The sequence below is a fragment of the Meles meles genome, chromosome 7 (genome assembly GCF_922984935.1).
Source record: "Meles meles chromosome 7, mMelMel3.1 paternal haplotype, whole genome shotgun sequence".
NCBI classification, from domain to species: Eukaryota; Metazoa; Chordata; class Mammalia; order Carnivora; family Mustelidae; genus Meles; species Meles meles.
The window spans coordinates 20,337,888-20,350,736 of record NC_060072.1 but is presented as its reverse complement, the minus strand read 5'-3'; the positions used below and the strand labels follow the sequence as shown (position 1 = coordinate 20,350,736).

Genomic DNA, 12,849 nt, shown 5'->3' with positions numbered 1-12,849 from the left:
AACTCTGGAGAGTTTCCTAATTCTCTCAGACCTGAGTGTACCAGTAATTTTCATTGGAGATGTGCTAATCTGAATACAATAGTCACAAAAAGCTTAGACCTATACGGTGCTAATGGTTTGTTTTTCTGTGTGTTGAAGATTTACAGGACACCCAGGTGCCTACTTGAGACTGATAAACAGATGGAGACTAGAAGAGGTCTGTATTCTTACATCACTCCTTATTTCCTACAGTCTTATATTAAATAGCCTAGGGCAACTTTGTGCAGATTATAAACCAAACACTCTCTTCCCTGCCATTGATTCTGGAATTTCTGTGTTTGCTTACCTCGCAGTGCCATCCTAGTGGATGCCTTATTGATCTCTGTATGCAAATGGGTATTATAATGGTGCTAAAGCAGACCTGGAATAATTTCATGGAACTTGGCTACCCGTAAGTACCTTAGATTTCTACAGTTGAGTGGGAGCATTGCTCATTATTGGCTTTTCTAGGTGTGGCAAGTAAGATAAGCCGTGCAGACTCAGCCGTGCTTATACCTGGAGCTAAGTGTTCATGCTCATGCCTTTATTCAAAGGCAGTCATGAAAGTAATAAACATTGGCTCTTAGGAGATTTAGTACAAGAAGTGTGAATGATAGTGAATATTCTTTCAAAAGTCTCTGTGGGCCCCTAAATATTGAACACTTGCTTGCAGCTCCTTTTAAATAATGCTTCTGATCCTCATGCTGTAACGTTTCAAGGCTCTCACCAGTTACAACCCATTAACTAGAGCTCTACTCCCCCATCCCCATGGTAAATCAGGAATGGTAATTTTTTCAAACTACCTTAAATTCAAACTGTATAGAAAAGGAAATTATGGAAAAGAGAAAAGTTTAGGGATGCAGAAAAGAAACTGGAATATTTCTAAGTCAACGTATCTTGACAAGTAAAAATAGGATCACCTGGTGGTAATAGTAGATGTTGATGACAATAGACAAAAACTTGCATCACTTTTGTAAGGATATCCTTGAATTCTGCTATGTTTGCTCAACTCTGGTCAGTTAAGTTTTAAAGGAATGTAAATCATCAACTTCTATTTCTGCTTTAATTCCATACCTACTGATTTCCATGTCAGCTTGGTGTCTCCATAGAGAACTCCAGGTTTCAAGGAGGACCACTCAGCCAGAACGATTAGCTAGAACTTGGTTCACTTTGAAAAAGTCACTTCTTAGTTCTCAGTCAGAACCTATGCCAGTAATTTTCTATTCTTAGATTTTTAGAAACTTATTCCAAGTGCTTGAAGTTGTCTGTGAAACTTTTTTAAATGCATAAAATTTAAAAATTATCAGCATTATATGCTACTTTAAAGTATAAACCATCATTTATCAAAATGTCAGACATCAATGGAGCTATATTTTGTCTTCTAGTAGTATGGACAGAGAGCAAAACTGCAAAGTAGGTCGTTTGTTTTTGATACCCATCCCATTATTTCCCTTATTTCACCATTTTTGGGTTTTTATGGCATGTCTACTCTTGGATACCCCTCAATTTTTCCTTGTTCCCTATAGCACACAGACCTGGCCCTTTCTCCCATTTCCTCACCCTGTCCCATTTCATAAGATGAACTCCTGAACATTACTAAGGATTAATGTGCTAACCTCATCAGTGTGAGATGTATTTCGCTGGGAATCAGAGTCCCTGTTGAGCTCAAGCTAAAAGCAGGCAAGTCCAGTTGTGGATGTGCAAGCTTCCGGGTGCTAAGAGGGGAAGCATTTAGTGGGTCTGCAGATCTTCCAGAATATATAGGTCAGCACCCACTTGATCGAGATTGCCCATGGGTCCTAAATTAAGTCAGCTAAGCCAAACCTTTCTCTACTCTGAGGTCTGGGTGTTGCCTTGGTTCTAGAGGAAAAGTTTATAGATGTTGTCCTCTATCCTACTCTCTGAGGCAACACTGAACATGAAATAATTTCATGAATAGTTAAAAAGTCATTCCGTTCACTTGCAAGTGCAAATGCATGAAGTACAGCCATTGATACGGGCTTCCTAATCCAAGGTTTTATTTCCTTGGCAGCTGATCCTAAACGTTTTTAAACTATGGTTCTGTATTTGAATTCTGTCTTATTGCTTAAGTCTTATGAACAGTCATATATTTTTTTAAAGGAATTGATCTCGTTGTGCAGGTTAATTCAGAATTGGTGGACCAGAAGAAAAGTACGACAAGAACGTGGACCTGAAAGAAAAATAAGTTTCCCACAGTGGGAAAAGGACTACAACCTTCAGCCCATGAATGCCTATGGACTCTTCGATGAATACTTAGAAATGAGTATGCAAATATCCTATTTTATCCTATTAATTATAAATGCCAATTCTAGAACTCAAGCTGTATTCAGCTAGACAGGCACCCTCTATCATTGAGGCCAGCCATGTGGGGGAATTCTCCAGCTGAATGCAGAGGAGGGGAGTTTCTTGCTTTAAGAAGCTCAGTCCATAGAGATGGTGTCAAAAGCCTAGGCACTTCAAGCTCTTCATGGCATTGTGTCCTTTCCCTTGTAATCAATCACCAGGAAACAAAAATGATTTGGAAAACTTGGTGAACCAAAGAAAAGGGAGTTACCATGGCATGATTGATTCCCTCATTTAGCAGACATGTATTGAGCCATGTTATGTCCAGGCATATACTATGCTTGGCACAAGAGCTACAAGAAGGAATAAGGCACAGTCCCAGCTTCCAAAGAGTTCATGGGCTATTGGGGGAAAGCCAGATATAAAGTGCCCCAGATGCTGCAGGATGCATCAGTAGAGGGGATCAGGGGAGCAGCCATTTCTCTTGGGGAGGATGGCAGGAAGCTGGGAATGCTTAAGCTATGCTGCATTTATATTTAAGGACTTAAATTTGCCAATTAACCAAACTCAAGTTATTTATCTTGCATGTTGTATATGTACCCAAGCATGTATCCAAGAGCATGAGCTATGGAACCAAATTACCTGGGTTCAAATCCTAGCCCTATCACTTATTAACTATGAAACTTAGACAATTAATCTCTGTCTCAATTTGTTCACCTCTAAAGTGAGGATAATAATGAGAGTAACCACTTCATAAGGTCCTTATGTGGATTAAATGATTTAATAAATGGAAAGGGCTTAGAACAATGACTGGACTCATAGGATACACTTGATACATGTTATTTGTATCATGTTATTATTTTCCTGTTCTTATCTCCCAGGAGAGAAAAGCTAACAAATTTGCTTAGCAGATATATTGAGTGTTTATGGGTTGCTGTTTTTTTTTAAATTATGTTTAAGCTCTTTAACATTGTGGTAAAAGTGGGGGTATGGATGAACAAGATGCATTACTTCTGAAAGAAACAGTTTTTTTCTGGTAAAATCTGAAAATTAAAGGAGTAGTAGAATTGATGCTTAATGTTCTTAGATTGCTTATGTCTTAAGTATCTACTGATGTTTTTGGAGTTTTAATTATATAATGGCAGGATAATATAACTTAGAGAAAAAAAATCAATGTAGGCATTAATAATAAAACTTAATAAAGGGAATTCATTAAGAGAACTAACCATTTTGAGGTCTCTTAATAGACTTTTCTCCCATAAAGAAGGAAATGAACAATAATGTTGGTATATTGAGTGCTTGAAAAGAAGCTTTTATGTGGTTAGAATTAGTAGTGCTCCAAACACTGCAGTATCTGCAGCAAGAAACAAATCTCAGAAACATCACGAGCAGACTAGTGAATCCTGTTCCTTTCGTTCTTCTCATTTTATTTTCTTAATGACTTCCCTGCTTTGTTATTTATATTTTTAATGTAATTGTTGAAGTATGATAGTGCAGAAAGCATATATATAAGTGTACAGATCAATAAATTTTTACATATTTACCAAACTATGTAGGTGAGAATTTTACAAACTACAACGTTCAGATCAAGTTGAGTCCATTGTCTTTTTTATAAATAAGGTTTTATTGGTTCATAACAGTGTCCAATTATTTACGTATTATCTATTGTTGGTTTTACACAATAGCATAGTTGAATAGTTTTGATGGAGAGTGGCCTACCAAGCCTATTATGTTTACTGTCTGGCTCCTTAAAGAAAATTTTTGCCATTCTGTATGGTCAATCAAGAAATAGGATATCTAAGAATCTATCTATCAGAGAAGACTCTTTAACTCAAAGAAGGCTCTTTGTTTTCTCTCCAAGTCCTAACACCCTCACTAACCATGCTACTGATTTCTAACACCACAGATTAATTTTGCCCCTTTTTTTATCTCCATGTGAGTGAAATTGTACAACACATACTGTTTTATAACTAGCTTCTTTCACTAAATATCATATGTATAAGATTCTTCTGTGTAGCTACACATAGTAAACTTTATTTTCATTGCCATATAGTATTCTGAGAATGTGTACCTAAAGTAAAATTATGAAGAAGGTGGGGTTTATCTTTTAGTATATGTGCTGCTGAAGCGAGCCCTGGAGTTTCTCTTTGATACTGATCTCCATCTTGCAAATGTGGTTGTTTTGTGTGTGTGTGTGTGTGTGTGTGTGTGTGTGTGTGTGTGTGTGTGTTTTGCATTTTGCATTTCTATCCCAGATACTCCCCAACTTTCTCTTCTTCTCCCCCACAACACACAGACCCCACCACCACCAATTCTTCAGTCCTCTCTCATATCATAAAATGTACCTCATGAGTATGAAACTTCATGAGCACTCCTAAGGATAAATGTGCTAGATAAATGCTTTTTAATAGAAATCAAAGCCTCTGTCAAGCTTGAGTCCAAAAGAAGGCAAATTTACTTTTGGAAATGCAGAGGTCAGTGTGCCAACAGATGAACTATTTTGTGAGTCTACAGGTCTTCTAGGCTCCTGAAAATAGGTATGTGTCATTATTTATCTCTCCATTCTACGGGTGATAGACACGTGGTTTATTTCCAGGTTTGGGCTCCAACAAATACTATTGTGAACGTTTTTTACATGTGATTTGGTTAACGTATGTACATATATCAGAAGGGAACTTATGGAGGGGTGGACTTAGTAGTCCATAAGATAGGCATTTGTTGATCTTCAGACACTTTCAGTTTTCAAAACTGGGTTGTACTAGTTTATACTTCAACCAGCAATCTTAGAGCTTTAGTTAATTCCAAATACTCACTGAAACTTGTTAGGTCTTTGCAAATGTTAGCCACTCTGAGTGGTACATAGTAGTACCTCGTGATTTTAATTTGAAATTTCATGGCAACTAGTAATGCTCAGCACCTTTTCATATGGTTATGGCCATAAGGCTATTTGAATTTTTGTGTGATCCATGTTCTTGTTTTGTTTCTTTTTTTAGTGATTTGTAGAGGTCATTTACCTATTTTGGATATGAGTCCTTTATCCAATAGCTATGCTGCAAATTAAATATCCTTTCCTGGTTGGCTGCTTGACATCTTACTCTCTTACATTGGTGTATTAAAGTGAATAAAAGTTTCAACTTCATTCTTCGGAATTGGTTCCTTATAACTTTTAGAATCATATTTCTAATTTCTATACATAGCTCACTTTTCTATTGGGATTTTCTTTTCTCATTGATTTTTTTAAGACTATTTTTTTAGAGCAGTTTTAGGTTTACCACCAAATGGAGAAGTCTCGGGATTTCCCATATGCCTCCTATCTCCACACATGCACAGCTTCCCCATTATCAACATCATTCACCAGAATGGCACATTTTTTTTTATCAAGGATAAATTTACATTAACACATAATCACCTGAAGTCCAGAGTTTACTTCACACTGGTGTTTTACATCCTATGGGTTTGGACAAATGTATAAAGACATATATCTATCCTTATAATATTAAATGAAGTATTTTCACTGTCCTAAAAATCCTCTGTGCTCTGCCTACTCATTCTCCCCCCAACCTTAACATGTACATACCTTTTGTCAGATTAAAGTAGTTTCCTTATATCCCTAGATTGAGAAACATCATGAATTATAATTAAATTTTATCAAATCATTTTTCTAAATCTACTAAAATGTGAGTTTTTCTTTATTAAATGTGGTGAATTTCATTGATGATTTTGTTGTTGTTGTTGTTAACGTTGTTACAACAACCTAGCAAACTTGGGGAAAAAACTCACTTGGTCATGATACTTTTTTTTTTCTTTAATTGCCAGATTTAACTTGCTAATATTTGTGTATAAGTTCATGAAACATGTCCTACTACAGTATTTCTCTTTTGTAATGTTTCTTTCAGAGTTTGGTGTCATTGCTATGATGACCTCTGATATGGATAATTTCCCCCTGTGTTTCTCTTCTCTTAAACAGTTTATGTAACATTATTATTTCTTACATACATATTTGGAAGAACTCAGTGAGGTTGGTTAGACCTCGAATTTTCTTTGTGGGAAGATTTCTAACTGTAGATTTAATGTATTTAATAGATATAGGACTATTTAGATTTTGTTTCTTCTAGTATCCCTTTTGATAGCTGGTTTTTTATTGTTTATCAAGAAATTTATCCATTTTGTCTAATGTTGAAATTTAGTGGAATAAAATTGTTTATAAGACGTTTCTATTAACTTGTTATATGTATAAGGTCTGTAATAATATTCTCTTTCATGAATAATTCAATAGTCAGTGCTATTCTCTTTAACAGTGTGGCAAGAAATTTATTAATCTTTTCCCAAAAAATAGAAATTATACTTTTAAAATTTTTTTCTCTATTATACATTTGCCTCCTATTTCATTCTTTCTGCTTTTATCTTTATTTCCTTTCTCAAATGTTCTTTAGCCTAATTTTCTCTTTTCCCAACATTTTAAGAAAGAAATATAAATTATTGATTTTCAGATTTTCTTCTTATCCAATATATGCATTTAGAGCTGTAATTTTCTCTGTGAACACTGCTTAGCTGTATCCCATAAGTTTTGACATGTAATATTTTCATTATCAAGACATATTCCAGTTGCCATTCATTTTTGACCTATGCATTTTTCTAGTGATGTGTTGCTTACTATCAAAACATGTGGGGATTTTCTAGTTATCTCTCTGTCACTGATATCTAATTTAATTCCACTGTAGTTAGGGGATATTCTGTGTTATATCAGTTCTTTGTTATATGTTGAGATTTGCTTTATGTGCTGGCATATTTTGGTGAGTGTTTCAAGTATGTTCTGCAATTGCTGGATATAATGCTCTATGTATGTCATTAGTCAATGTGTTTAATTGTGCTATTTGAATCTTCTATGTTCTTATTCAACTATTTTATCTACTAGTTACTAAGTATGTTAAAATTTCCACATATGATTATGAATTTAACTTTTTAGTTCTGTCAGCTTTTCCTTTACATATTTTGAAGCTGTGTTAGTATGCAAACCTTTTAGGATTTTTCTAGTTTATTGTCAAATTGACCTTTTTATCTAAAATCATTTTTTATCTCTAAGTTATGGAGCTAACATGAAAACCTTCCAAGGGACAGAACTGAGCCTCTTGCTGTCTTTTAGGACTGAGGAGATGAGGACCCACCACATTCTCAGTCAAGGCCAAGAAACAAGAAAAAAAACAGAGATGGACCATGCCTTATAAAAACTGTCCCCAACACCAGCACAGCTTAATCCATGACCAAATTGAAGTGATCATCTCCTCTGTTTATCTAATAGCAGCACAAGGAATACTTTCTTGTAGATAAGAACATAACTGAGAGCAGAGATCAAGAAACTTGCTCTTAAGGGCAAGGGTGGCTCAGTGGGTTAAGGCCTCTTCCTTCAGCTCAGGTCATGATCCTGGGATCAAGCCCCACATCAGGCTCTCTGCTCTGCAGGGAGCCTGCTTCCTCCTCCTCTCTCTGCCTGCCTCTCTGCCTAGTTGTGATTTCTCTCTGTCAAATAAATAAAATATTAAAAAAAAAAGAAACTTGCTCTTAAAAAGCTAGATAGTAAATAATTAAGGTTTTGGGGGCCAAGAGGCAAAATTGAGACTATTATATGCTTATATTTTATATTATATAAATACTTACAAATAAAAACACTTAAAATGTAAAAAATCATTTTTAGCTCAGAGATGATTTTAAAAGAAACAAAAACTGTATCTGGCCATATCTGGCCTTCAGGCTGTAATTTATTATTTCTTGATCTAGAGCTTCTGCATGTCTGGCCAATAATAAAAATTATTGGGCATGTGGCATGTTGAGTTATAAGAAAAGTAAACAAATTCATAACAAAGAAAGGTGTCTCTACTTCAAATGCAAAATCAGAGGTGCATACCATCAAATACTATGGAAAATCAAGCAAATATGGTATCACAAAAAGAAAATAATCCTCCAACAATTAAACTCTAAGGCACAGAATATCATGATTTAACTGATAGAGAATTCAATATAGAGATTTAAATACAGAGAGTTAAATGTAGATTTAACTGATAGAGAATTCACAAAAACTCAGAAAGGCAATTCAATGAACTTGGGAATAAAATTAATGAACGGAAGTGGTTCTTTACCAGAAAGATTAAAATTTTTTAAAAAAGAACCAAATAGAAATTCTGGAGCTGAAGAATTCAGTGAATGACATGAAGAATGCAATAGAGAACATAGATTAGGCGACAGAGAAAGTCAGATGGAAGAAAAAATAAATGACTGGGAGGAAAGGAATATAGAAATAATTCAGAAGAGGATAGAGAACTTGGGCTTTTAAAAAGTGAAGAGACCCTTTGAGAGGTATCAGATTCAATCATAAGAGCAAATATAAGAATAATTGGTTAACCAGAAGGAGAAGAGAGGGAGAGGGGGTCAGAGAGTTTCTTTAAAGAAATAATAGCTGAGAACTTCATAAATCAGGGGAAGGCCTTGGACATATAATTGCACAAAGCTAATAGAACACCCTGTTATCTCAATGCAAAACAAACAAACAAAAAACCTCCTCCAAGGTACATTATAAAGAAACTGTCAAAAATCAGTAATAAAATTAAAGGAAGCCAGGGGAAGAAAAACAGCCTACAAAGGAATCATCATTAGGCTATAAGCAGATTTCTCACAAAAATTCTACAGGCCAGAAGAGCAAGGAATGACATATTTAAAGCACTGAAAGATAAAAATTATCTACTAAGATTACTTTATCTGGCTGTTATCTGCCAGGTATGAAGGAGAAATTAAGACTTTCCCAAACAAAAACTAAAGGAGTACATCATCACCATACCTGTCTTGCAAGAAATGCTGAAAAGAAGATTTGAAGCTGAAAAAAAAATGCCAATTGAGGACTTAAAACATATGAAGGTACACAAAACTCTGTTAGAGGTGAAAAATGAATTCAGAATAGAAAACTAACTTTATAATAGGATGGTGAATGGTGTATTAACACCTTAACTATTGTATAAAGGTTACAGGAAAAGAGCATTAAAAATAACTATAGCTACTACAATTTGTTAGTGAATTTACAGCATAAAAAGAGGTAATTGTGACATCAAAAATATAAAAAGAGGAGTAAAAGTGTGGAGGCTTTATAGACAAAGATTAGTTGCTATTAGAATAAAATGGACTGTTTTATATATGAGATATTTTATGTAAGCCAGAAAGAAACCACAAAGCAAAAAATCTACAGTAGATTCATGAAACATTAAAAAAAGACTGAGTATATTGTGATGGAAAACACCAACTTTAGAGGTAGACAGAAAGAAAAGGAAAAAACAATATAAATACAAAACAACTAGAAGACCTATGGTAAGATGACAGTAATAAATCCTCACATATCAATAGTCACTGTAAGTTTAAATGAAATCAATTCAACAATTGATACAAATTAAAAAATTAATTAAAATTATTTAATTAAAAAACAAGAGCCAAACTATATGCTGCCTGTAGGAGACTCGTTTCAGCTCTAAAGACACATGAAGGAATGGAAGAAGAAACCAAAAGAAATGCAAGTAGAAATCAACAGAAAGTGAGATTAGCTATTCTTGGGTCAGACAAAATAGAATTCAAGGCAAAAAATGGTAACAAGACAAAGCCTTAAAAGGATACTTCATCTTGACCAAGTGGAATTTATTCCTGGGCTGCAAGTTTGGTTCAACATCTGCAAATCAGTGTGACACAATACATTAATAAAAGAAATAACAAGATCCATATGATACTCTCAATAGATGCTGAAAAAGCATTTGACGAAGTACAGCATCCTTTCTTGATAAAAACTCTTCAAAGTGTGGGTATAGAGGATACATACCTCAATATCATCAAAGCCATCCATGAGAAATACACAGCAAATATCATTCTTAATAGAGAAAAACTGAGGGCTTTTCCCCTAAGGCCAGGAACATGGCAGTGATGTCCACTATCACCACTGCTGTTCAACATAGTACTAGAAGTCCTAGCCTCAGCAATCAGACGACAAAAAGAAATAAAAGGCATCTGAATTGCCAAAGAAGTCAAACTCTCACTCCTTGCAGATGATATGATACTTTATGTGGAAAACCCAAAAGACTCCACTCCAAAACTGCTAGAACTCATACAGGAATTCAGTAGTGTCAGGATATAAAATCAATGCACAGAAATCAGTTGCATTTCCTTACACCAACAACAAGACAGAAGAAAGAGAAATTAAGGAGTTGATCCCATTTACAATTGCACCCAAAACCATAAGATACCTAGGAATAAACCTAACCAAAGAGCTAAAGAATCTACTCGGAAAACTATAAAGTACTCATGAAGGAAACTGAGGAAGACACAAAGAAATGGAAAAATGTTCCATGCTCATGGATTAGAAGAAAAAATATTGTGAAAATGTCTATACTACCTAAAGCAATCCACATGTTTAATTCAATCCCCATCAACTTTTTTCAAAGAAATTGAACAAATAATCCTAAAGTTTATATGGAACTAGAAAAGAACCCGAATAGCCAGAGGAATGTTGACAAAGAAACCCAAGCTACTGGCATCACAATTCCAGACTTCAAGCTCTATTACAAAGCTGTCATCATCAAGACAGTATGGTACTGGCACTAAAACAGACACGTAGACCAATGGAACAGAATAGAGAGTCCAAAAATGGATCCTCAACTCTATGGTCAACTAATCTTCAACAAAGCAGGAAAGAATGTCCAATGGAAAAAAGAGTCTCTTCAACAAATGGGGTTGGGAAAATTGGATAGCCACATGCAGAAGAATGAAACTGGACTATTTCCTTACACCACACATAGAAATAGACTCCTAATGGATGAAAGACCCCAATGTGAGACAGGAATCCAACAAAATCCTTGAGGGGAACACAGGCAGCAATCTCTTTGACCTCAGCCACAGCAACTTCTTCCTAGGAACATCACAACAGGAAAGGGAAGCAAGGGCAAAAATGAACTATTAGGACTTCATCAAGACAAAAAGCTTTTGCACAGCAAAGGAAACAGTCAACAAAACCAAAAGACAACTGACAGAATGGGAGAAGATATTTGCAAATGACATATCAGATAAAGGGCTAGTATCCAAAATCTATTATGAACTTATCAAACTCAACACCCAAAGAACAAATAATCCAATCAAGAAATGGGCAGAGGATATGAACAGATATTTCTGCAAAGATATCCGTATGGCCAACAGACACATGAAAAAGTTTTCAGTATCACTTGGCTTCAAGGAAATACAAATCAAAACCACAACAAGATACCACCTCACACCAGTGGCTAAAATTAACAACACAGGAAACAACAGATGTTGGCAAGGATGAAGAGAAAGGGGTATCCTCCTACACTGTTGGTGGGAATGCAAGCTGGTGCAGCCACTCTGGAAAACTGTATCGAGGTTGTAGTCATACCAAACTGCAGGATACACTCCCTCTTTTGTCCCGAGAGGGTTTTGTTGATGGGTAAGGCCTGAAGTTAGACCAGATGTCTGCCCCCAGCCCACTGCTGGGGTTGCAGTTGGACTGTTAGGTGTAGTTTATCTTCCCCCTCCCCAGAGAAGAGCATGAGTCACTTTGAAGTCCTGCTGGCCATTGTTGGAGCTGCTTACACAATGCCATTGCTTTGGATGGCCTCCTGCCAAGGGTGAATTGGATGGGGTATGTTCGTAGGAGAGCGTGGAGGCAGGGTGAGTTGTTAGCAGGCTAGGTGGAAGATGTTCAGGATGATTTTCACAGGTGTCCATGTATCTAGGCTAGGTGACAGGGAGAGAAATGGTACCTGCCAGTTCTTTTGTTCCTGGAGAAGTCTTTTAAAGATCCCTACCCTTCCAGCACACATTTTGCGATTAGTAAATAAATCTTCCCATATACCCCAGGTGTTTTTAAAACTGCTGTTTCTATGCTGTATCTCAGTGCAGCTTTTTATTGTGCTGTCTCTTTAAGGATAAGGACTCAGTCTCCTATCACCCTCTAACTCTCCCAGATCTGAGCTGCTAATTTTTAAAAGTTCCAGGTGTTAAGCCCCACTGATTGAAAATCAGAGACATTTAACTTCATGAATTTTTAGAAAGCCAAATGTTATGGGGATTCATTTCCCAAAGCTGGTCCACCATTTCTGGGCTGCCTCATGTAAGTTCTGCTCTTCTCCCTTCTCTGTGCCTATAATGTTACTCCCTCTAGTAGACAGTCTCATAGGTCAGTTTGGCTACCAATTGAGTCTTCACCCTTCCTACCATTTTCAATGTAGCCTTTTCTCTATGATTGGCTGTGGAGAGTCTGTTCTTTCCATCTTTGGGTCATTTTCGGGTTATTTACACTGATATGGGTGTTGACTAGACATAGCTAGGGACAAGGTGAGCTTAGGACCCTCTTACTCTGCCATCATCCCCACAAGTAACAAAAACAGTTTGAAGTATATAGCAATAAATGTATTATTAAGAAATTTAGAAGATTTCGGGGTGCCTGAGTGGCTCAGTGGGTTAAAGCCTCTGCCTTTGGCTCGGGTCATG

General features: G+C 36.0%; 1 protein-coding gene across 4 annotated transcripts in view; it reads left to right on the top strand.

Moving 5' to 3' along the window:
- ANO4 (anoctamin 4) overlaps positions 1–12,849 on the top strand; it is a 384,614-nt gene that overhangs the window by 343,038 nt on the left and 28,727 nt on the right. For all 4 annotated transcript variants that reach the window (XM_046014085.1, XM_046014083.1, XM_046014084.1 and 1 more), the window contains 3 exons: positions 139–196; positions 333–430; positions 2,160–2,302. In XM_046014085.1, coding sequence (XP_045870041.1) covers positions 139–196; positions 333–430; positions 2,160–2,302 — 299 coding nt within the window. The remainder of the gene's footprint in view (positions 1–138; positions 197–332; positions 431–2,159; positions 2,303–12,849) is intronic.